The sequence below is a fragment of the Nomascus leucogenys genome, chromosome 6 (genome assembly GCF_006542625.1).
Source record: "Nomascus leucogenys isolate Asia chromosome 6, Asia_NLE_v1, whole genome shotgun sequence".
Taxonomy (NCBI): Eukaryota; Metazoa; Chordata; class Mammalia; order Primates; family Hylobatidae; genus Nomascus; species Nomascus leucogenys.
Window position 1 is genome coordinate 90,283,976 of NC_044386.1, and position 25,657 is coordinate 90,309,632.

The window sequence follows — 25,657 nt, forward strand, 5'->3', positions numbered from 1 at the left end:
AGCCCTACCACTAGTCTATCACTCCTTCTCCATTTGTGGGAATATCAGAGAGAAGTAGCTGAAAGAGATGATTTTAAAAGTTTGCCAACATATGAAGTATATCACCTACTGAGGGAAATTTGGCTGCCCTCCTGTTTCCACAGACTTACTCCTTGGCCATGAAAAGCTCTAAAAGTCATTATCTCACATCTGCGGAATAGGCTTCGTGGGAGTGGGCCTGAGAATGGTAATGTCAAATGAATGGTATACATAGCCAGTGTATTGATCATGGTCTATTGTATTGATTTTACGCTGTTTAGGGTCTAAAGGGTTGCGAGAAGTTTGGAGAATAGTACATAGGGTAGGTAGAAAAACAAGGCAGCTTCATTTTTCCTTTGTTCTCTGAAAAAACATTAAAAAGTGGTTCTGTCCTAATTCTATCACTTTTATATTTTCTTTGAATAACAAACTTTAAAAAAATAAATACAGCATTTTGGGAAAAGCTAGGTTTGTCAATAATTTTAATGCACTTGCCTAAACTCTTACTCAGGTCTTAGAAATGGTAGTTTTCAAATGGAGGGAAGAAAAGGAGGGAGGAAGAAAGACAATGATTTACGGAAACAGTAAAACAAGTTTTGATTTAGGATTAAGTATTGGTCACAATAACACATAAAATATACTTATTTTTGTATTATTCAAATTAATATAACTGAGAATTACTGCAAATGATACTGCCCTTAAAAATGAAAAACATTTTATATGAGACATGGCAGTATGTAACACTTTGAGGATCAGAGCACTAGAAGTCAGGATAACTGGAATCTTTCCCTGTCTCAGTCTCTAGGGACTGACTGTATGTACTCCTGGGCCACCTTCCCACCACACCCTTATTCTCCCCCCGTAGTAACCTCGACTGGTCACTTTTCTAGGTGAATAATAAGGTTGTAGACTTGGTAATTACTAAGCGTCTCTAAGATCCTGTTACTCCATTATATATAAATCTTTTCAGAAGGTTTATGTCTTTTCATGAAATGAATTAGGTAGCTTTTACTTTATTTTTTGTTTTTTTAAAAAAATAATTTGGTCCTAAACAATTCAATATTTGTTAAGGTTAACTGTATTTAAACAGCAGTGGTTATGTTTTTGGGGTGGTGTACATAAATATAACAGGGTAGATTTCCTATTGTAAGAACCTCTGATATGAGCTTAGATGAGAAATTGCCCTTACAGTACCCTTCAGTGACACTTACCATGATTTGCTTTTAGTTTTATGGGGGAATGATTAGTGTATTGGTTCATTTGTAACTGATGGTTTATTTCCAAGGTTTTGAGACTAGTGAGTTAAATAGCTTTAAAATTCTCACTATTGTTTAGAAGGCTAACTGTATAAATTTAAATGTCAAAGCTTTTGAATGGCTTCTTTTTAACAGTGATTTTTAACAAATGTTTGATCATACTGTATTTGTGCTACAGTTGAAGTGCTGAAGTAGCATTTTGGCATCTTTCCCAAAAGCATGCTTAAAGAGGCTAGCGGCAGCATCTCTCCCTGTCTCCTCAGTGCTTTTTACCTTGCGAGTGGTGCAGCTTGTTCTGCGGATGTACTGAAACCCTCCCATTTAATCTGCAGTGGAGGAGAATGGAGCTCACTGTCCAGTAGAAATCAATGATGTAGCAAGGTTGCAGTAAATAGAAATGATTTTATATTTCAATAACTTAGCAAGAAGACATTTATAATATTTTTTTCTTTCATCTGATTAAGTTTTGCTTTCTGTTTTCTTCTAGAGAGATGTGGATAATTTGCCCTGCCTCCAACATCTCTTTCTCAGCTTCAACAATATATCTAGGTAAGTGGAAACTCCCAAGTTGTCATTCATTATAACTTGATTGTGTGGGTTCTAGCGCTTTAGATTAAGATTGTAAATACCTTGGAGAATTTTACTAGCATGGAAGATTTTAAATTAGAAAATGATAAGACAAAGTTCTTTGTGGAAAAGCAAAGCTCTTGTGTGTATTCTTGCCTGTAATGCTAACATGATGAAATTAATATAGTATGTGCTTTTGATTTAATTATGCTTTAGAGTTGCTCTTTTGTAAAACATGAGTACATGGAAATTTCAACATATATTTTGCTGTCCTTTGACATTCACGGCACTGATCAGTTGAATTAGAATTTCTTTCATAAATTGTCAGCTACAATTTGTATAGCTACTAAGCAATTTTAATACAGCAGGCTATATTTGTCACTGAGCCACTTGCTAATTAGGCCACACTGCCTTCTAACTTAGTATCTCTACTTAGAATTAATGCTGCTAAGAGACAGTGGATTAGAATATGGAAATGTATAAATTTAGTTTTCTAACTATTTGAAGCATATTATCCTTTATGTTGTGATGATGTCTCATTTAGAATTGGAGCTGAGACATACAGTAAGACTTTTCAATGCAAAAGGGCCCCTACTTTTTCCCTAATTCTTTCCTTCTCCTCCTTCCCAGGAGCCACTTAGTTTGAACTGGGCTTTTTAATGCCCTCAGTTCTTTAGTTTCACTTCAAGGCTGTTCTTTGAATCTGCTTTTATAAGAGGGTAAAAAATATATATAAAAAGATTTAGAGCATATCTTTTTCTGAACTCCAGGTCTATGCTTCTGTATTAAAAACCAGTTTAATTTTTGTGTGTTGTCTGTTGGCATGTTTTTTGCATGTCTGCCATCAGACTTGTTTTAACCCAATCATCCTGTACTATGTCTCTAAAAGACAGAAATTATCTAAAGACAGTGAGCTTTGCAAATAGACATTATTTTGAAGAAAATACTCTTTCTCTTTTTTCTCTTCTGTGGGAAAAAATATTAAAGTTTTTTGATAGACTTTTCATATTCTTCTTAGTATATTTTGAATGCAACATTCCAGGTGCCATTATTCTATCTTGTTGGGGAGGTAGAATTTCTTTTCAATGGCAATGGAAGGGTCACTCATTTTTTTAAGGGAATTTCTTCCTAAAAATCATTGACAACTCTTTAGAGAAGATAGTCTGTCATTTTTATAATATGTGAAATACTCTCTGTTTAAGATACAAACTTTTAGATTCCCCCAACCTGTGGTGGAACTCATTACTTCTTTTGCTTCTTGTTTATGGGGAGTAATTTAAAGAGAGATATAAATTTGGTTATATAGGGATTATGATGTTCCCAGGTCCCCAGGATATCTGAATTTCTAAACTCCTAAATTCCTAGCTCTGTAGGAAGTTGGTTTTGGTTGCCTATATCTGGGAATTTTTCTTCCCAACCTGGAAAGGAGTTCCGCTCACCCAGCAAAACAAAGTTAAGATTAATGAGATTAATATTTATAACTTTCTTTAAAAAGTGTGATTTCTCAAGAAAATAAAGATAGAAGTCAGCTGACAACTTTGAGGCTTTTATTCTCTCTGTGATTGCTTTCTTTGTGTTTTTATGTAGCTTTCACACTATACCTTCCTCTAGTGTTTCCAGCGGATCTGCTTTTGAGGCACAGTACATTTCCTGCTCTGTTTTTGTTGATGCTTGTGGTCCAGGAGGTGGTATAGCGAATATATTGGGTCTGAGGAGGGAAAAATCAGAGAGAACAACTTTGAAAATATTTCTGTGAACTTTACTCAAGATACAGATATCTCAGATAGCTGGGCTGTCAGATAACCTGTAGTGATAGCTACAGTATATATTCAGGACACAATTGTTCTTCTATATCCTGGCATAATAGAGTTGCCAGGTTTTACAGTGCCAGCTTTCTGGGACCTATCTTCCATGGACTCTAATTCAGTAGTTTTAAGTAGGGCTCAAGAATTCATACCTTTATTTAAAAAATGCAGCTGACTTAAAAATACCAGTGGTCTGTGTTATTCAAACTTCAGGTCAAAACCCATATAGGGATCCTAAGATCAATTTAGTGATTTAAAACCAGGCAAATTACAATGGAATGGAAAATATCAGAGTTTGTCACATATTTTAAGAGCATACACTGTTTCATAAAAATTTTCCAGTTTTAATTATATATGGATATGTCTATGTATGCATATGCATGTATGTTATTTTACTATAGACAACATGGAAACTGGGTTACAATGTAAATATGTTTCTTACTATGGGTTAGATGAAAAAATTTGAAAAGTTCTGTGAGATCTTGCTACATGCATTAATAGCTTCTTATATTTCCACTATTATTGCAGTGTTAGAGTTTATTGTACTTTCATTTTATATTGTCCCTTCTGTTAGACTGTAAACTTGACAAAGGCAGAGGAATATGTCTGTACTGCTTACTACAGCCTCTTCAGCATCTAGCATGTATGTGTTCTTAGTACAGGTATTACTAGTTGTATTGAAAAGATTTATAAGGAGAACTTAATTCCTCAAACAGAAATATTTTTCTATGTGATCTAAGAACTCTTTTTGGTGTGTCCTTTTTTTATGTTATTACTAGGTCACTTAGTCTGTGTTTAATGTGTGGACCTGTGAGGTTTAAAGCCATAAGCAAATCAAAGTTCTCTTGGCAGTTGTTTTGGGCTTCCAGGTCAATTTACTGATTTGTCAGTAAGGATCTTGCCCATAATTTCTAGAGAAACTAAACCTTTTATTTATACAGTGGGGTATATCAGGGTTAAGGGTGGTGGGTGTGGTGTGTCCCAGGGTACAGACAATAAGGAGGTGCGTTGTCTGTAAGGCATTTAAAAACAATAAACAATAAAACTGACAAAAATAATGTTGCTTTTTATTGTCACTTTGCATTGGAATTTCTTTCTTTTCTCTTTTTTTTTTTTTTTTTTTTTTTTTTTTTGAGACAGAGTCTCGCTCTTTCGCCCAGGCCAGAGTGCAGTGGTGCAATCTCGGCTCACTGCAAGCTCCAACTCTTGGGTTCATGCCATTCTCCTGCCTCAGCCTCTCGAGTAGCTGGGACTACAGGTGCCCGCCACAGCACCCGGCTAATTTTTTGTATTTTTAGTAGAGATGGAGTTTCACCGTGTTAGCCAGGATGGTCTCAATCTCCTGACCTTGTGATCCGCCCGCCTCGGCCCCCAAAGTGCTGGGATTACAGGCGTGAGCCACCGTGCCCGGCCTGCATTGGAATTTCTAACCTATGTCACTGATAAAATACTCTTCTCTGCCAGGGTGACCTCTCATACCTCTTTTCTTACTTTAGTAAGACAATGTTATTTAGACTCAGCTTTTTCTTTATGATATCACTGAAAATTTTAAACTAGGTTTCTTTTTCTTTTTGAGGAAGGAATGCTGTTTTAAGTTCTTTAATGACCTTTGTTAGTACATATAGTATGGTTAAAGGTCACTGAAGCACACACTTTGGGGTGTGACTTTTCCTTCATCACTATTCTCCAAGAGAAGGTAATCCTCCAGGCTATTTTCAAAATTTTACTGAAAATGGTTTATAATTTTACCTTTATCAGGAAATCATTCTCCTTGCATTTTTCTCAAGTTATATTTCAACTTGATAAGTCACCCTATATCAATTATATTTCTAGAAAAGAATCTATTTCTGTTTAGGAAACCTTAAATTGCCCTGCAGTTGTCTAATTTAGTACTAGTTGGTATTTTAACGAGGAAATTATTTCACTGACCTTCAGAGTATATCGATTTTTTTTTTTTTTTGAGACGGAGTCTCGCTCTGTTGCCCAGGCTGGAGTGCAGTAGCGCAATCTCAGCTCACTGCAAGCTCCGCCTCCTGGGTTCATGCCATTCTCCTGCCTCAGCCTCATGAGTAGTTGGGACTACAGGTGCCTGCCACCACACCCGGCTAATTTTTTTTTTTTTTTGTATTTTTAGTAGAGACGGCGTTTCACTGTGTTAGCCAGGATGGTCTCAATCTCCTGAGCTCGTGATCCTCCTGCCTCGGCCTCCCAAAGTGCTGGGATTACAGGCGTGAGCCACTGTGCCGGCCTATATGGATGTTTTTTATGAGCTCAGGTTGTTAGATTGTATTCCTGTGGTTGAGTTATCAGGTTTTATTCTTGTACCTTCCAGGATTGCAAGTGTCACTTATGTTATTTTGGCTTGAAGGAAATTCATTTCCCTTAGTTCTAGTATGCAGCATACTGTTAGAATGCCTTTACTTTTCCTTTGTTAGCAGATAACCAATGATACGCAAATCTTCTTACTGAGTTAAACAGAGGAGATCAACAGGAAATCAACTATTGACAGATCTTTTCTGATCATCTGCTAAGTTTTAAATTTGAGAAATGACTACATGCTTGTCAAGGAAATTTCATTATCGGTACCCATTTATCTACTGAACTCTTCTTGAGGGGTTTACCAAATGGTTCACACGTGATTCACCTTCAGACAAACATTTAATTGCATTTTTCTAAATGTGATGGGCGTAATGTAAGGAGGACCCACAAAAACAAGATTTAAAAATAGGGGCATTTGTTTCCATCCATGCTGCTTTATTCCTTCTTTGTGAGTAAAACCCTCTGAGTATGGTAAGGTGGCATATAGTGCCTTAGTAGGTCTGACTGTAAAGCATAGCTCCAGCTTTTGAATTCTTTTAGTCAGAAAATAGGTGAAAATAGATATTCACAACTAATGATAGATATGTTCTACCACTTCAGAAAAATAGACTTTGAGGTAAGATCAATTTGTTTGATCATCCTCAGGGCTGATGTAATTATTGGGTCTAAATTTATTTTATTTGAAACACAGCACTTATACTAAAATAATTTTTCTATGGTTTTTCATTGTATATCTTATTTCAATACTACTTTATTAAAGTGCTGTTTTTCCTTTTAGAGATCAAAAGCAAAAATTATTCTAAAATGTTATAGAATGATAATTTCTGAGGACGATTTTCCACAAGCCTTGCAATTTACTGAAGAGTCAGAGTTCATGGGGCAGGGGTAGTATACAGTAAAAAAAAAAAAAGAAAAAAGAAGAAAAGGGGGCCAATGTACAATGTAATGGGGAACCTCTATTATGTTTGTCGTATTCCTTTTGCATTACCTTTGAAGCAGCAAAAAGCAAAAAAATCTAATGGATAGCAGTCACTTTTTAAATTATTATTACATAGCTTCTTTTATTATCCTCCTTATATCAGCATCTATAACCATTTAAAGCATTAATTCTGTAAGTACAAAGATACATACAGATACTCTCATGGATTTTATTTATAACATTATAAAGTGGAGAGTGCTACCATGTATGCTCTCCAACTTCATTTTATAAAATGTTGTTGAAATTAATCTTTGCAAAATTGTAATCGTTTTCTATTAAAAGATTGTCTTTCTTTAATGGACATTATGAGTCAGTTGGAGGGTTTTTTACCTGTACCTTCTCAACCAACTTATAAATACACATATGATTGCAAACTCACAGGAAATTTTCCAGATACTCTTCTATAATTGTAAGGCTCCATTTTTACTACTGTAAAGGTTATTTGTGTGTGTGTGTGTGTGTGTGTGTGTGTGTGTGTCTGTAAGCGAGAGAGAGAGTTTTTCTAAAAAGAAGGCTTCTTTAACTAAAATTAAACTAAGGCCTGGGAGCAGGCTGCTTGCATACCTGTGTCAGTCTGAGTTCACATATACATATTTGAGAGGCTGATAGCTATTCATAGCAGTGAGTTAGCAGTTTTGAAAACGCTGATGTACCAAAGGTCCCTTTGGATTTTATTCACATGAAGGTTCTAAAAGTTGCAGGAAAAATTTTGGTGCCTAAGGGCCATAAAATTTATTACTCATGATTACATACTGGGTGGTGTTAAGAAACAAACAAGTACGATAAATTGAGACCAACATACATTTTATGATTTCCTTTGTATTTTGTTTTACAAAGGCATGGAAATTCAAAGAATATTCAGAAACAAAGTATAAGTAGATTAAATTCAAAATCCACTTAGAAACAAACTTAAGATATATAACTAGTTTCCCTTAGTGCATTTCTTGTACTTATAGAAATACTTCCAAAAGGGATTTGAGGTAGTATCAATGAAGAGAGTCAAACTCTGTAAAATATTTGAAGAGATTTATTCTAAGCCAAATGTGAGTAACCATGGACACACAGCCCTCAGGACGTCCCAAGAACATGTGCACAAGGTGGTCAGGGTGCAGCTTGGTTTTGTACATTTTAGGGAGGCACGAGACATCAATCAAATACATTTAAGAAATACATTGGTTTGGTCCAGAAAGGCGGGACAACTCGAAGTGGGGGGAGAAAAACAGAGATCTTGCTTCAGCTGTTTCCTAACTCATTTGATGAAAAGGGAAGATAGCCCTCTGTCAGACGCAAAAATACCTACGTGATTGTATAGATTTAAAAAATCTATATAAATAGCTGTTTTAAAGTTCTTATCTACTAATTCCAACATTTGTGTCATCTCTGGTACTGTTATAGTGACTTTTTTTCTCGTTAATATATGTTTCAATTTTTATTGCTTCTTCCTCTTCTGGCAATTGTTTTTATTGTATTCTGGGCATTGTGGATGTTCTATTGAGAGATTTAAGGATTATTGAGTTTTGTTTTGATAACTACTAGAGAATCAGGTTGATCCTGTTGAGGTTTATTTTTAGTTTAGTTTTTTTTTTTTTAAGGAAGATCTAAAGTGATACTTACTATAGAACTAGAGTAGTATATTTTTATATCCATTACCAGCGGCAAATCTGTATGGGTCTGCAGCAACCTCAATTCTTGCCTCCTCAGAAGAAAGAATTTGACTGAGGGGCATAAGGCAAAAGGAGAGACCAAGGCAAGTTTTAGAGCAGGAGTGAAAGTTTATTAAAAAGCTTTAGGGCAGGAATGAAAGGGAGTACATTACACTTGGAAGAGGGCCAAGTGGGCAACTTGAGAGATCAAGTGCCCAGTTTGGCCTTTGATTTAGAGTTTTATACGTTGGCATACTTCCCAGGTCTTGCATCCCTTCTCCCCTGATTCTTCCCTTGCAGTGGGCTGTCCACCTGCGCAATGGCCTGCTGGCATTTGGGAGAGGCCGCATGCACAGTGTGTTTACTGGAGTTGCACACATGCTCACTTGAGGCATTCTTCCCTTACCAGTCAACTGTTCCTAGAAGGTCATATACCAGTTAAACTCTGACATTTTGCCTCTTAATGCACATGCTTGAGCCCACTTGCCCAACTCCAGTGCAAAGCCACTAATTATCAGTAGATCTTATTGGGAAACTACTAAGTATCAGTTTCAGGTTTTTTTCTATCTATTGGGAGACTGCCTTTCCTTGGTGCCTGCTGCAACCAATTCTTATTTTAGAGAAACAGTGTAACAACTGCCTGACCATCACCTGAGGGTCGCCTGACATTCCTGGTTGCTAGGGAGCCCTCTCCAGCCCCACTGGAGCCTGGCTAGCTACTTACTGTAACATATCCATATTTTTTTTGTTACGACAGTAAACATAAGATTTGTGTATCCGAGGTAGACTGATTATTTACCTGCAGAATATCTTGTGTTAGTTTCCCATGCTCCATTTTTTTCCCATGGTGCTGTGATAAATGCAGATGTCACCTGCATGTATGAGCAGGGGCCTCTAGTACATGAGAGAAACCCCAAATTATTAATCTTGAAGCTTATGTAGAAGCTGCTTACATAACTGCACCTTCTCCCCTCCAGGATGGAAAGAGAGAACACAGAGAGAAACTGAGACCTTATCTTCCTAATGTAAACAAATCCTCTATGAAAAGTCAAAGGTGTTTTGGCCAATAATCTTTTGGAATGTAAACAAATGGCTCCACATTTTGATACCCTTTGATATGTAAACACGTAGTTCTTAGAGATAAATTTCCGTATTACTCTTTTTTTTTCTTTGAGACCCAGTCTCACTGCTCTGTCGCCCAGGCTGTAGTGCACTGGCACGATCTCCGTTCACTGCAACCTCCGCCTCCAGGGTTCAAGCAATTCTCCTGCCTCAGCCTCCCAAGTAGCTGGGACTACAGGTGTGTGCCACCATGCCCGACTTATTTTTTTACTTTTAGTAGAGTCAGGGTTTTACCATATTGGCCATGCTGGTCTCAAACTCCTGACCTCAGATGATCTGCCTGCCTTGGCCTCCCAACGTGCTGTCATTACAGACGTGAGCCACTGCGCCCGGCCTAAATGTCCATATTGCTCTTATCATTTCTATCTATTCAGTCACCCTTTAATCAAAGTGCCAATTTTCTTTGCTCAGAAAGCCATTACCATGCAGAAACATGAAAATATCCTCATTGTTTCTTGACACAGAGTCGCCTCACACCTAAGGCATGGCTGTTCTTGGACTTCAGATATATAATCTGGGTATTCATTGAGGTCTCTTCACTCTATTTGGTTGGAATTGCAATGTCTCCCAGTTCCATGCGATCCATAGATACTCTTCATCTCACAGCCCCTCAATAGTTATATTTTGCTAGGCTTTGTGGACTTACACCCTGTGTACCCACATCCTAATATTTAGCCAAATAGTCAAGAGACCCCTATGCAGACTTCTGGAGTTCCTTCTCTACAAGGTTCCCTCCTCTCCATTCCTCTTCACCCAAATTCCAGTAGCCTCAACAGACCCAAATTCTGACTTCTATTTCATCTACCCAGTGAGACCTCTTTCTCTCTCTAGCTCCACTTCCCTGTGCTATGATCTGGAAAGTACCGTCAGTCAGAAAGCCAAGACGAATGTGGCTTTTATATGTCTGTCTTCTCCCAAAGATCACAGCCCTGAGCTATTCAACTTCTGCTTCATATATTTTGTCCAGTTTCATAGTTGTTTACATTGGGAAGGTGAGTCTGATGCTGTCATGGCAAAAACTGCAAGCCCTATCTACCAGATTTTCAAGTTGTCATGATTGTATATCATCTCTGCCATTTACCTGTCTGGTACTTAAAGAATATGGAATTCCCTTTAAATCAACAATACATTCTTTCTATATTTAACAACCTGTGTGTGTGTGTGTGTGTGTGTGTGTGTGTGTGTGTGTGTGTGTGTATGTATCTGTCTGTCTGTCCAGGTTATTAGATGGGCTGAATTTGTTTCCTTTATATTTGTTTTTAGTATTAAAGATGATGTTTTTTTTTTTGTAGGACTGAAACTCAGCTTGCTCAGGAAGGAAAATAATTGCCTGATCATTAAGGGCATTGGGCTTGGTTAAAAGAGGAGGGTATTTTCTTCTTTAAAAAATTTTGCTTGCATGCAAGCAAGGAAGTTGGGATTCTCCATAAGGAGGATACTTCTGGAAGTGAAACAGTTAGGCTTGTTTATCCTGGATGCACAGAAAGGTATCACAATGACTTAATTATACACCCCAAAATATCTTAAAAAGTAGTTTAGAACTGTCAGCTAGTCTCTGGGCATTGTTTGGTTTTGTGTTTTGAAACATTTTTTAAATCAACAAATAAAAGTTGTATATATTTGTGGTGTACAAGATAATGTTTTGATATATATATACACACACATTATAGAATGACTAAAACCAATTAACATATATGTTACCTCACATACTTATCTTTTTTTGTAATAAGAACATTTAATGTCTTATTTAAAGATTTTGTTAAAGAACATTTAAAGTCTTAGCAGTTTTCAAGTATACAATACATTCTTATTAAATATAATCACCATGTTGAACTAATTCCTCCTGTCTAACTGAAATTTTGTATCCTTTCACGAACATCTCCCCAATCACCCTACATGACCATAGCCTCTGATAACTACCATTCTACTCTCAGCTTCTATGAGTTTAACTTTTTTAGATTCCTCATATGAGTGAGATCATGTTGTATTTGTCTTTCTGTGCCTGGCTTATTTCACTTAGCATAATATCCTCCAGGTTTGTCCATGTTGTCAAAAATTACAGGATTTACTTCTGATTGAGGCTAAATCGTATTCTACCGTGCATATATATACCACATTTTCTTTATCCATTCATCTATTTAAGGATGCTTAGGTTGATTCCATATCTTGGTTATTGTGAATAATGCTGCAATGAACGTGGGAGTACAGATACGTTTTCAACATATTTTATTTCCTTTGGAATATACCTAGAAATGGGATTGCTGGTTCATATGGTAGCTCTAATTTTAATTTTTTTAGGAACCTCCATACTCTTTTTTATAATGATTGTACTAATTTATATTGCCAGCAACAATGTACAGGGTTTTCTTCTCTCCACATTCTCACCCACACTTATCTCTTGTCTTTTTATAAAATACCCATCCTAACAGGTGTGAGATGATATCTCATTGTGGTTTTAATTTCATGAATTTCCTTGATGATTTTTTTCATCTACATTTTGGCCATTTGTAATCCTCTTTTGAGAAATGTCTATTGTAGTCCCTTTTTTCTCATAAAACTTCCTTTTTATGGCTTAAAAAGAAATAGACAATGTCAATTATAGACCCCCAGGTTAGAGACCATAGTTTTTAGTTTAGGAATATCCTGGGAAGCACTGAGTAAATGTGAAATAAGATTAATAATATTTTTCTGCTAATTTCTTCGAACTTGTTTTTGGGGCTTGCTTTTTGGCATTTCATGGGTATTTGCTTGTTATTCTTCAAAATGACCTACTTCAGGGATGATGAGTGATGCCAGTTTTTCATAGCTGGGTGGGTTTAGGATCTAAGATTATCTTAGGGATATCCTGAGGATGTGTTATTTTTACCTCAATAGTGATAGCTAGTAGCTGATCCGCCTCCTTCCTGTCCTTTACAATTTCATTAAAATACCTTCTCCATCTCTTTCATCTAAAGAATTCAAGTTTTTTTCCAAGTTGGTTGTTGAAGAACATTGATTATGTATCTTTATGTTTAAAACACCAAAAAAGGCATTGTGGAGAGTAACAGAAGTTAAACATATGACTTTTGTTTTCCATGAGTATATAACCTAATGACAGAGAACATACAAAGACGTGAGTGACAGAAACATGAAAAAAAACCTTGCAGCTTTTGGAAAAGCCAACAGCTTGAGAATCACAGTCTGTCACTTAGCAGTTCTAGTATAAAGAGCGCTTCATCCCTGATTGCTCTGGCAGAAGGTTCTGAAGAGCCTTAATGTTCAAAATTGTGTCCTTGAACCAGCAGTATTATCATCACTGGGAAGCTTATTGGGAGCCCAGGATCTCAAGCCCTACCCTAGACCTTCTGGGTGAGAACTGTCATTTTAAAAAGGTCTCCTGGTGATTTAAATGCACATTACTGTCTGAGAAGCACTGCTGCAGAGGATTCTGATTGTGTTCATTTAGGTCAGGTGCCCACTTGGAATGAATCACTGCAGCCAGAGACATACAGGACATACTGAATGCTCAATCTTGGGACATATGGTCCTTATACACTAGGACAATGGGTGTGGGATCAGTTTGTGGAATGGGTTTACTACAGGGAAAGGGTGTTTTGTTACCAAGGGAAGGGAAGTTGGGAAAAAAGATAATAACAATAGATGTCCAATAAACTTATTTCCTCTTTCATGCCTTTGCTCACATTAATGTTAGAACTAGCTAACTCCTTTACTTTGGGTCATTTCATCCCATTTCCTGTGTGTGTGTATGTGTGTGCACACGTGTGTGTGTTCATGTGTGTTCTACTTTCAATCTCCCCCACCCCTCATTGCCATCTGTCTGCCTGACCTAGATGTCAGAGGTTCTTCCTTATTCCACAGCATGGTTCTCCTGTCCTTCTCCTGTCCCTCTCAGAGAGTTCGTATCTCTCAAATATATATTAACACGTTATGGAAACCACACACATACCTCTGCCTAAGTCTAACTTTACTTCATTGCACTCCTGATAGAGCATGTGTGCTTCACCTACTGCTTTTCATTCTACCACTAAGGCATTAACTCTTGGAGTCACACCTTTTAAAGCTGTGAATATCTGTTAAAATGTACTTGTATTAATATTACAGGGGTTCATACTTTTAGCCCTCAGGAATTATGATTCCATTAGCAAAGTTTTTTTTTTTTTTTTTTGCATGTAGGGAACAAAAGAGTGATGTAATCCTTTACTATTATTATTTATTTTGATGTTCATATTTTCTCTGATTTCTCAAGAAGGCTCCTGTAGTCTTTTGATGTATCCTCATTCTTTAAGTACTTCCTTCCTTTCTGGCCCAACAAGATGTTCCAGGCTCATCTTATACTTTTGCAGTCCTAGCTCTGGAATCAGCCATTTCTCCAAGGAGTTCTAATGACTTTTAGAGGAGAATGCTGCTTAGAAACTAAGATTTGAGTGCAAGGTGTGCTTATCCTTTTTGAGTTATCATTGTTTCTGGGCCATCTGAGTGGATAGAATTAGGAAATATGCATGTGTATATGTATGTGTATACGTGTGTATTTAGATAACTTAAATTGGTATCATGTACATGATTCTTCGCAGGCCAGTTGGTCTCTGTTTCAGGTACTTAACTTTCCCTTTGTAACACAAAAGCAGCCATAAATAATATGTGAATGAATGGGCAGAGCTGTGTTTCAATAAAACTTATTTATGGACCCTGAAATTTGTATTTCATATCATTTTCACTTATGACATATTCTTCTTTTGACATTTTTTCTAACCATTTTAAAACATAGAAGCCATTATTAACTTGTGGGCCATACAAAAACAGGTGATAGCGCATATTTGGCCTGTGGGCTGTAGTTTTCCAAGCCCTGGTCTTTCCGAAACACTTTCAGTTTACATACGACACACATACCTATATAGTCATACACTGAGTAACAACATTTTGGTCAACGATGGACCACATTTACAATAGTGGTTACCTAGACTATAAAGGAGCTGAAAAGCTCCTGTTGTCTAGTGATATCATAGCCATCATAACATCATACCGCAACTCATTACATATGTGTTTTTGGTGATGCTGATGTAAACAAACCTACTGAGCTGCCAGTCATATCAAAGCATAGCGCATACAGTTATGTATGGCACACAATACTTGTTAATTATAATAAGTTTTTGGTTTATGATGTACTATATAGTTTTTGGTTTACGATGTACTATATAGTTAGTACTATATGATGTACTATATATGATGTACTATATGTTTTTGGTTTATGATGTACTATATAGTTTTCCCTCCGTATCTTCGTGGGATTCCTTCTAGGAACCCACTTGCCCCCTCCCATGGATACCAAAATCCACCAATGCTCCCCAATATAAAATGGCATAATATTTGTGTATAACCTATGTACATCCTTCTGTATACTTTAAATCATCTCTAGATTACTTACAATACCTATCACAATACCTACACATCACTTCATTTGTGTGAATACAATGTAGTACTTGGCACACAGTAAATTCAAGTTTTACTTTTTGGAACTTTGTGAAATTTTATATTTTATATTTTATTTTTATTTATTTTTAAAATTTTAAGTTCGGGGCTACGTATGCGGGTTTGTTACATGGGTAAATTATGGGTCGCTGAGGCTTGGTATATGAATGATCCCATTACCAAGGTATTGAGCACAGTACCAGATAGGTGGACTTCCAAGATATGCCTTCCCCCCACCCTCCCCCATCAAGTGGTCCCCAGTGTCTTTGTTCCCTTCTTTGTGTTCATGTGTATTCGTTGTTTGGCTCCCACTTATAAGTGAGAACATGCAATATTTGGTTTTCTGTTCTTATGTTAGTTTGCTTAGGATAATGGCCTCCAGCTTATCCATGTTGCTGCAAAAGACATTTCATTATTTTTTATGGCTGTTTAGTATTCTATGGTGTATATGTACCACATTTTCTTTATCCAGTCCATCGATGATGGGCATCTTGGTTGATTCCATGTCTGCTGTTGCAAATAGTGCTGTGATTAACATGTATCTTTTTGGTAGAATGATTTATTTTCATTTGGATATATACCCAATAGTGGTATTGCTGGGTCAAATGGTAATTCTGCTTTAAGTTCTTTGAGGAATCTCCACACTGCTTTCCACAATGGATAAACTAACGTACACTCCCACCAGCAGTGTATAAGTGTTCCGTTTTCTCCAATGTATAAGTGTTCTCCCCTTTCACCAGCATATCATTGTGGTTTTGATTTGCATTTATCTAATGATTAGTGATGATATGAGCATTTTTTCATATATTTGTTGGCCACATGTATGTCTTCTTTTAAGAAATGTCTGTTCATGTTCTTTGACCATTTTATAATGGGGTTATTTGTTTTTTGCTTACTGATTCAAGTTTTTTATAAATTCTGGATATTAGACCTTTGTCAGATGCATAGTTTGCAAATATTTTCTCCCATTCTGTAGGTTGTCTGTTTACTCTGTTGGTAGTTTCTTTTGCTGTGCAGAAGCTGTTTAGTTTAATTAGGTCCTACTTGTCAATTTTTTGTTTTGTTGCATTGTTTTTGAAGACTTAGTCATAAATTCTTTACCAAGGCCAATGTCCAGAATGGTATTTCCTTGGTTTTCTCCTAGGGTATTTATTGGTTTAGGTCTTAGATTTAAGTCTTTAATGCATGTTGAGTTAATTTTTGTATATGGTGAGAGGAAGGGGTCTAGTTTCAATCTTCTGCATGTGGCTAGCAAGTTATCTCAACACCATTTATTGAATAGGGAATACTTTCCCCATTGTTCATTATTGTTGACTTTGTCAATGATCAGGTAGTTGTAGGTGTGTGGCTTTATTTCTGGGTTCTCTATCCTGTTCCATTGGTCCATGTTTCTGTTTTCATACCAGTACCATGCTGTTTCAGTTACTGTAGCTTTGTAATATAGTTTGAGGTTAGGTAATGTTACGCCTCTGGATTCATTCTTTTTATTAGGATTGCTGTGGCTATTCCAGCTCTCTTTGGGTTCCTCCATATAGATTTTTAGAATGCTTTTTTCTAATTCTGTGAAAAATGACATTGGTAGTATGATAGGAATGGCACTGAATCTGTAAATTGCTTTGGGTATTATGGTCATTTTATCGATGTTGATTCTTTTTATCCATGAGCATGGAATGTTTTCTGTTTGTTTATGTTGCCTCTGATTTCTTTCAGCAATGCATTGTATTGCTCATTGTAGACATCTTTTCCCTCTTTAGTAAGCTGTATCCCTAGGTATTTTATTCTTTTTCTGGCTACTACAAATGGGATTGTGTTCTTGATTTTGCTGACCCTAGACATTATTGTTGTATAGAAATGCTACTGATTTTGTTACATTGATTTTGTATCCTGAAACTTTACTAAAGTTGTTTATCAGTTCTAGAAGCCTTGTGATGGAGTCTGTGGGTTTTCCTAGTTATAGAATTATATTGTCCATGCAGATAGACGGTTTGGCTTTCTGTCTCCCTAATTTAGATGCCTTTTATTTCTTTTTCTTGCCTGATAGCTCTGGTTAGGACTTCTAGTACTATGTTGAATAGGAGCAGTGAAAATGGGCATCCTTATCTTTTTCCAGTTCTCAAGGGGAATGCTTCCAGCTTTTGCCCATTCAGTAAGATGACATTGGCTATAGGTTTATGTTATATGGGTCTTATTATTTTGAAGTATTTTCCTTTGATGCCTAATTTGCTGATGGTTTTTAACATGAAGGGATGTTGAATTTTTTTGAAGGGGTTTTCTGTGTCTATTGAGATGGTCATATGGTTTTTGTTATTAATTCAGTTTATGTGGTGAATCACACTTATTGATTTGTGATGCAAACCAACTTTGCATCCCAGGAATAAAGTCTACTTGATCATGGTGAATTAGCTTTTTGATGTGCTTCTGGATTTGCGTGTATTTTGTTGAGGATTTTTGCATCTGTATTCATCAGGGATGTTGGCATGAAGCTTTTTTTTTTTTCTGTGTCTCTGCTGGGCTTTGGTATCAGAATGATGCTGGCTTTGTAGTCTGAATTAGGGCGTAGTCCCTCCTTCTCAATTTTTTGAAATAAATTTAGTAGGATTGGCACTAGCTCTTCTTTGTATATCCGGTAGAATTCAACTGTGAATCCATCTGGTCTAGGGCTTTTTTTGATTGGTAGACTTTTTATTATTGATTTAATTTCTGAACTCATTATTGGACTGTTCAATATTGATTGCTATTTTTATTGTGCTGTTGTCCAAGTGTGTGGTTGATTTGATTTTGATTTTTGAATTTGCTGAGACTTGCCTTATGACTGAGCATGTAGTCAGTCTCAGAGTATGTGCCATGTGCAGATGAGAAGAATGTATATTTTCTTGTTGATGGTTGGAGTGTTCTATAGATGTCTATTAGGTCCAATTAGTCAAGTGTCAAGTTTAAGTCCAGAATATCTTTGCTGGTTTACTGCCTTGATGATCTGCTATTAGTGGAGGTTGAAGTCCTGAGTATTATTGTTTGGTTGTCTGAATCTCTTCACAGATCGCTAAGAACTTTTTTTTTTTAATCTGGGTGCTCCACTGTTGGGTTGGGTGTGTATGTATTTAAAATAATTAAGTGTTCTTGTTGGATTGAGCCCTTTATCATTATGTAATGCCCTTTCTTTGTCCTTTTTTTTTTTTTTTTTTATTATACTTTAGGGTTTTAGGGTACATGTGCACAATGTGCAGGTTTGTTACATATGTATCCATGTGCCATGTTGATTTCCTGCACCCATTAACTCGTCATTTAGCATTAGGTGTATCTCCTAATGCTGTCCCTCCCCCCTCCCCCCACCCCACAACAGTCCCCGGAGTGTGATGTTCCCCTTCCTGTGTCCATGAGTTCTCATTGTTCAATTCCCACCTATGAGAGAGAACATGCGGTGTTTGGTTTTTTGTCCTTGCGATAGTTTACTGCGAATGATGTTTTCCAGTTTCATCCATGTCCCTACAAAGGACACGAACTCATCATTTTTTATGGCTGCATAGTATTCCATGGTGTATATGTGCCACATTTTCTTAATCCAGTCTATCGTTGTTGGACATTTGGGTTGGTTCCAACTCTTTGCTATTGTGAATAGTGCCGCAATAAACATACGTGTGCATGTGTCTTTATAGCAGCATGATTTATAGTCCTTTGGGTATATACCCAGTAATGGGATGGCTGGGTCAAATGGTATTTCTAGTTCGAGATCCCTGAGGAATCGCCACACTGACTTCCACAATGGTTGAACTAGTTTACAGTCCCACCAACAGTGTAAAAGTGTTCCTATTTCTCCACATCCTCTCCAGCACCTGTTGTTTCCTGATTTTTTAATGATGGCCATTCTAACTGGTGTGAGATGGTATCTCACTGTGGTTTTGATTTGCATTTCTCTGATGGCCAGTGATGATGAGCATTTCTTCATGTGTTTTCTGGCTGCATAAATGTCTTCTTTTGAGAAGTGTCTGTTCATGTCCTCTGCCCACTTTTTGATGGGGTTGTTTGTTTTTTTCTTGTAAATTTGTTTGAGTTCATTATAGATTCTGGATATTAGCCCTTTGTCAGATGAGTAGGTTGCAAAAATTTTCTCCCATTCTGTAGGTTGCCTGTTCATTCTGATGATAGTTTCTTTTGCTGTGCAGAAGCTCTTTAGTTTAATGAGATCCCATTTGTCGATTTTGGCTTTTGTTGCCATTGCTTTTGGTGTTTTAGACATGAAGTCCTTGCCCACGCCTATGTCCTGAATGGTATTGCCTAGGTTTTCTTGTAGGATTTTAATGGTTTTAGGTCTAACATATAAGTCTTTAATCCATCTTGAATTAATTTTTGTATAAGGTGTAAGGAAGGGATCCAGTTGCAGCTTTCTACATATGGCTAGCCAGTTTTCCCAGCACCATTTATTAAATAGGGAATCCTTTCCCCATTTCTTGTTTTTGTCAGGTTTGTCAAAGATCAGATAGTTGTAGCTATGCGGCATCATTTCTGAGGGCTCTGTTCTGTTCCATTGATCTATGTCTCTGTTGTGGTACCAGTACCATGCTGTTTTGGTTACTGTAGCCTTGTAGTATAGTTTAAAGTCAGGTAGCGTGATGCCTCCAGCTTTGTTCTTTTGGCTTAGGATTGACTTGGCAATGCGGGCTCTTTTTTGGTTCCATATGAACTTTAAAGTAGTTTTTTCCAATTCTGTGAAGAAAGTCATTGGTAGCTTGATGGGGATGGCATTGAATCTATAAATTACCTTGGGCAGTATGGCCATTTTCACGATATTGATTCTTCCAACCCATGAGCATGGAATGTTCTTCCATTTGTTTGTATCCTCTTTTATTTCATTGAGCAGTGTTTTGTAGTTCTCCTTGAAGAGGTCCTTCACATCCCTTGTAAGTTGGATTCCTAGGTATTTTATTCTCTTTGAAGCAATTGTGAATGGGAGTTCACTCATGATTTGGCTCTCTGTTTGTCTGTTATTGGTGTACAAGAATGCTTGTGATTTTTGTACATTAATTTTGTATCCTGAGACTTTGCTGAAGTTGCTAATCAGCTTAAGGAGATTTTGGGCTGAGACAATGGGGTTTTCTAGATATACAATCATGTCATCTGCAAACAGGGACAATTTGACTTCCTCTTTTCCTAATTGAATACCTTTTATTTCCTTCTCCTGCCTGATTGCTCTGGCCAGAAATTCCAGCACTATGTTGAACAGGAGCGGTGAGAGAGGGCATCCCTGTCTTGTGCCAGTTTTCAGAGGGAATGCTTCCAGTTTTTGCCCATTCAGTATGATATTGGCTGTGGGTTTGTCGTAGATAGCTCTTATTATTTTGAGATACGTCCCATCAATACCTAATTTATTGAGAGTTTTTAGCATGAAGGGTTGTTGAATTTTGTCAAAGGCCTTTTCTGCATCTATTGAGATAATCATGTGGTTTTTGTCTTTGGTTCTGTTTATATGTTGGATTACATTTATTGATTTGCGTATGTTGAACCAGCCTTGCATCCCAGGGATGAAGCCCACTTGATCATGGTGGATAAGCTTTTTGATGTGCTGCTGGATTCGGTTTGCCAGTATTTTATTGAGGATTTTTGCATCAATGTTCATCAAGGATATTGGTCTGAAATTCTCTTTTTTGGTTATGTCTCTGCCAGGTTTTGGTATCAGGATGATGCTGGCTTCATAAAATGTGTTAGGGAGGATTCCCTCTTTTTCTATCGATTGGAATAATTTCAGAAGGAATGGTACCAGTTCCTCCTTGTACCTCTGGTAGAATTCGGCTGTGAATCCATCAGGTCCTGGACTCTTTTTGGTTGGTAAGCTATTGATTATTGCCACAATTTCAGAACCTGTTATTGGTCTATTCAGAGATTCAACTTCTTCCTGGTTTAGTCTTGGGAGGGTGTATTTGTCGAGGAATTTATCCATTTCTTCTAGATTTTCTAGTTTATTTGCATAGAGGTGTTTGTAGTATTCTCTGATGGTAGATTGTATTTCTGTGGGATCGGTGGTGATATCCCCTTTTTCGTTTTTTATTGCATCTATTTGATTCTTCTCTCTTTTCTTCTTTATTAGTCTTGCTAGCGGTCCATCAATTTTGTTGATCTTTTCAAAAAACCAGCTCCTGGATTCATTAATTTTTTGAAGGGTTTTTTGTGTCTCTATTTCCTTCAGTTCTGCTCTGATTTTAGTTATTTCTAGCCTTCTGCTAGCTTTTGAATGTGTTTGCTCTTGCTTTTCTAGTTCTTTTAATTGTGATGTTAGGGAGTCAATTTTGGATCTTTCCTGCTTTCTCTTGTGGGCATTTAGTGCTATAAATTTCCCTCTACACACTGCTTTGAATGTGTCCCAGAGATTCTGGTATGTTGTGTCTTTGTTCTCGTTGGTTTCAAAGAACATCTTTATTTCTGCCTTCATTTCATTATGTACCCAATAGTCATTCAGGAGCAGGTTGTTCAGTTTCCATGTAGTAGAGCGGTTTTGAGTGAGTTTCTTAATCCTGAGTTCTAGTTTGATTGCACTGTGGTCTGAGAGACAGTTTGTTATAATTTCTGTTCTTTTACATTTGCTGAGGAGAGCTTTACTTCCAACTATGTGGTCAATTTTGGAATAGGTGTGGTGTGGTGCTGAAAAAAATGTATATTCTGTTGACTTGGGGTGGAGAGTTCTGTAGATGTCTATTAGGTCCACTTTATGTAGAGCTGAGTTCAATTCCTGGATATCCTTGTTAACTTTCTGTCTCGTTGATCTGTCTAATGCTGACAGTGGGGTGTTAAAATCTCCCATTATTATTGTGTGGGAGTTTAAGTCCCTTAGTAGGTCACTCAGGACTTGCTTTATGAATCTGGGTGCTCCTGTGTTGGGTGCATATATATTTAGGATAGTTAGCTCTTCTTGATGAATTGATCCCTTTACCATTATGTAATGGCCTTCTTTGTCTCTTTTGATCTTTGTTGGTTTAAAGTCTATTTTATCAGAGACTAGGATTGCAACCCCTGCCTTTTTTTGTTTTCCAGTTGCTTGATAGATCTTCCTCCATCCCTTTATTTTGAGTCTATGTGTGTCTCTGCACATGAGATGGGTTTCCTGAATACAGCACACTGATGGGTCCTGACTCCTTATCCAGTTTGCCAGTCTGTGTCTTTTGATTGGAGCATTTAGCCCATTTACATTTAACGTTAATATTGTTATGTGTGAATCTGATCCTGTCATTATGATGTTAGTTGGTTATTTTGCTTGTTAGTTGCTATAGTTTCTTCCTAGTCTCGATGGTCTTTACAATTCGGCATGTTTTTGCAGTGGCTGGTACCGGTTGTTCCTTTCCATGTTTAGTGCTTCCTTCAGGAGCTCTTTTAGGGCAGGCCTGGTGGTGACAAAATCACTCAGCGTTTGCTTGTCTGTAAAGTGTTTTATTTCTCCTTCACTTATGAAGCTTAGTTTGGCGGGATAGGAGATTCTGGGTTGAAAATTCTTTTCTTTAAGAATGTTGAATATCGGCCCCCACTCTCTTCTGGCTTGTGGAGTTTCTGCTGAGAGATCAGCTGTTAGTCTGATGGGCTTCCCTTTGTGGGTAACCCGACCTTTCTCTCTGGCTGCCCTTAACATTTTTTCTTTCATTTCAACTTTGGTGAATCTGACAATGATGTGTCTTGGAGTTGCCCTTCTCGAGGAGTATCTTTGTGGCGTTCTCTGTATTTCCTGAATCTGAATGCTGGCCTGCCTTGCTAGATTGGGGAAGTTCTCCTGGATAATATCTTGCAGAGTGTTTTCCAACTTGGTTCCATTCTCCCCATCATTTTCAGGTACACCAATCAGACGTAGGTTTGGTCTTTTCACATAGTCCCAAATTTCTTGGAGGCTTTGTTCATTTCTTTTTATCCTTTTTTCTCTAAACTTCCCTTCTCTCTTCATTTCATTCATTTCATCTTCCATCAGCGATACCCTTTCTTCCAGTTGATCGCATCTGCTACTGAGGCTTCTGCAATCTTCGCGTAGTTCTCGAAACTTGGCTTTCAGCTCCATCGGCTCCTTGAAGCCCTTCTCTCCATTGGTTATTCTAGTTATCCATTCTTCTAATTTTTTTTCAAAGTTTTTAACTTCTTTGCTGTTGTTTTGAATTTCCTCTCGTAGCTCAGAGTAGTTTGATCGTCTGAAGCCTTCTTCTCTCAACTCATCAAAGTCATCCTCCATCCAGCTTTGTTCCATTGCTGGTGAGGAACTGCGTTCCTTTGGAGGAGGAGAGGTGCTCTGTTTTTTAGAGTTTCCAGTTTTTTTGGTCTGTTTTTTCCCCATCTTTGTGGTTTTATCTACTTTTTGTCTTTGATGATGGTGATGTACAGATGGGTTTTTGGTGTGGATGTCCTTTCTGTTTGTTAGTTTTCCTTCTACCAGACAGGACCCTCAGCTGCAGGTCTGTTGGAGTTTACTAGAGGTGCACTCCAGACCCTGTTTGGCTGGGTGTCAGCAGCGGTGGCTGCAGAACAGCGGATTTTCGTGAGACCACAAATTCAGCTGTCTGATAGTTCCTCTGAAAGTTTTGTCTCAGAGAAGTACCGGGTTGAATGAGGTGTCAGTCTGTCCCTACTGGGGGGGTGCCTCCCAGTTAGGCTGCTCAGGGGTGAGGGACCCACTTTAGGAGGCAGTCTGACCGTTCTCAGATCTCCAGCTGCGTGCTGGGAGAACCACTACTCTCTTCAAAGCTGTCAGTCAGACAGGGACATTTAAGTCTGTGGAAGTTCTTGCAGAGTTTTTGTTTGTCTGTGCCCTGCCCCCAGAGGTGGAGCCTACAGAGGCAGGCAGGCCTCCTTGAGCTGTGGTGGGCTCCACCCAGTTCGAGCTTCCTGGCTGCTTTGTTTACCTAAGCAAGCCTGGGCAATGGCGGGCGCCCCTCCCCCAGCCTCGCTGCCGCCTCGCAGCTTGATCTCAGACTGCTGTGCTAGCAATTAGCGAGACTCCGTGGGCATAGGACCCTCCGAGCCAGGTGCGGGACACGATCTCCTAGTGTGCCGTTTTCCAGGCCCGTTGGAAAAGCGCAGTATTAGGATGGGACTGACCCGATATTCCAGGTGCCGTCTGCTTCCCCTTTCTTTGACTAGGAAAGGGAACTCCCTGACCCCTTGCGCTTCCCGAGTGAGTCAATGCCTCGCCCTGCTTCGGCTCGCGCACAGTGCGCTTCACCGACTGTCCTGCGCCCACTGTTAGGCACTCCCTAGTGAGATGTAACCAGTACCTCAAGCAGAAATGCAGAAATCACCCGTCTTCTGTGTCGCTGGGGCTGGGAGCTGGAGACCGGAGCTGTTCCTATTCGGCCATCTTGGCTCCACCCCTCCTCTTTGTCCTTTTTGATCATTGTTGGTTTAAAGCCTGTTTTATCTGATGTATGAATAGCTACCCCTGTTTTTTGTTTCCTATTAGCCTGATAGATCTTTCTCCATTTCTTTACTTTGAGCCTATATATGTTGTTACTTGTGAGATGTGTCTCTTGAAGACCGTAGTCAGTTGGTTTGTGCTTCTTTATCTAACTGGGCACTCTGTCCCTTTTAAGTGGGGGCATTTAGCCCGTTTACATTCAGGGTCAGTATTTGACTGTGAGGATTTGATCCTGTCATCATGCTATTAGCTGGCTATTATATAGACTTGATCATATAGCTGCTTTATAATATCAGTGAAATATGTGCTTAAGTATGTCTTTATGGTGGCAGGTATCATTCATTAATTTCCATGTTTAGCACTTCCTTTAGAAGCTCTTATAAGGCAGGTCTAGGGTTAATGAATACCCTTAGCTTTTGCTTGTCTGAAAAGGATTTCATTTCTCCTTTGCTTATGAGGTTTAGTTTGGAATGATATGGGATTCTTGGTTGGAATTTCTTTTCTTCAAGGATATTGAAAACAGACCCCAAATCTCTTCTGGCTTATAAGGTTTCTACTAAAAGATCCATTGTTAACCTGATGGGGTTCCCTTTGTAAGTTTTTCTCTAGTTGCATTTAAGATTTTTTCTTTTGAGTTGACCTTGGAGAATCTGATGACTGTGTTTTGGGGATGATCATCTTGCATAGTATCTCACAGGTGTTCTCTGAATTTCTTGAGTTTGTATGTCACCCTCTCAAGCAAGATTGGGAAAATTTTCATGGACTATATCCTCAAATACGTTTTCCAAGTTGCTTGTTGTTTCTCCTCTTTCTGGAATGCAAATGAGTTACAGGTTTGGTCTCTATGTAATCCCCTATTTCTCAACGATTTTGTTATTTTTTTAAATTATTTTTTCTTTATTTTTGTCTGCCTGTGTTGCTTCAAAGGAGTGGCCTTCAAGCTGTGAGGTTTTTATTTTTCATTTTTATTTATTTATTTATTTATTTATTTATTTTTTGAGACAGAGTCTTGCTGTGTCACCCAAACTGTAGTGTAGTGGCATGATCTTGGCTCACTGCAACCTCCCCCTCCTGGGTTCAAGCGATTCTCCAGCCTCAGTCTCCCGAGT

At 37.9% G+C, this 25,657-nt stretch overlaps 1 protein-coding gene across 7 annotated transcripts in view; it reads left to right on the forward strand.

Annotated features, from left to right (window-relative positions):
• LRRC49 (leucine rich repeat containing 49) overlaps positions 1 to 25,657 on the forward strand; it is a 163,851-nt gene that overhangs the window by 45,088 nt on the left and 93,106 nt on the right. For 6 of the 7 annotated variants that reach the window (XM_030814676.1, XM_030814678.1, XM_030814675.1 and 3 more), the window contains one exon: positions 1,762 to 1,823. In XM_030814676.1, coding sequence (XP_030670536.1) covers positions 1,762 to 1,823 — 62 coding nt within the window. Of the gene's footprint in view, positions 1 to 1,439; positions 1,656 to 1,761; positions 1,824 to 25,657 lie in introns of those variants that run through there. The other variant, XM_030814680.1, reaches the window with a different exon arrangement.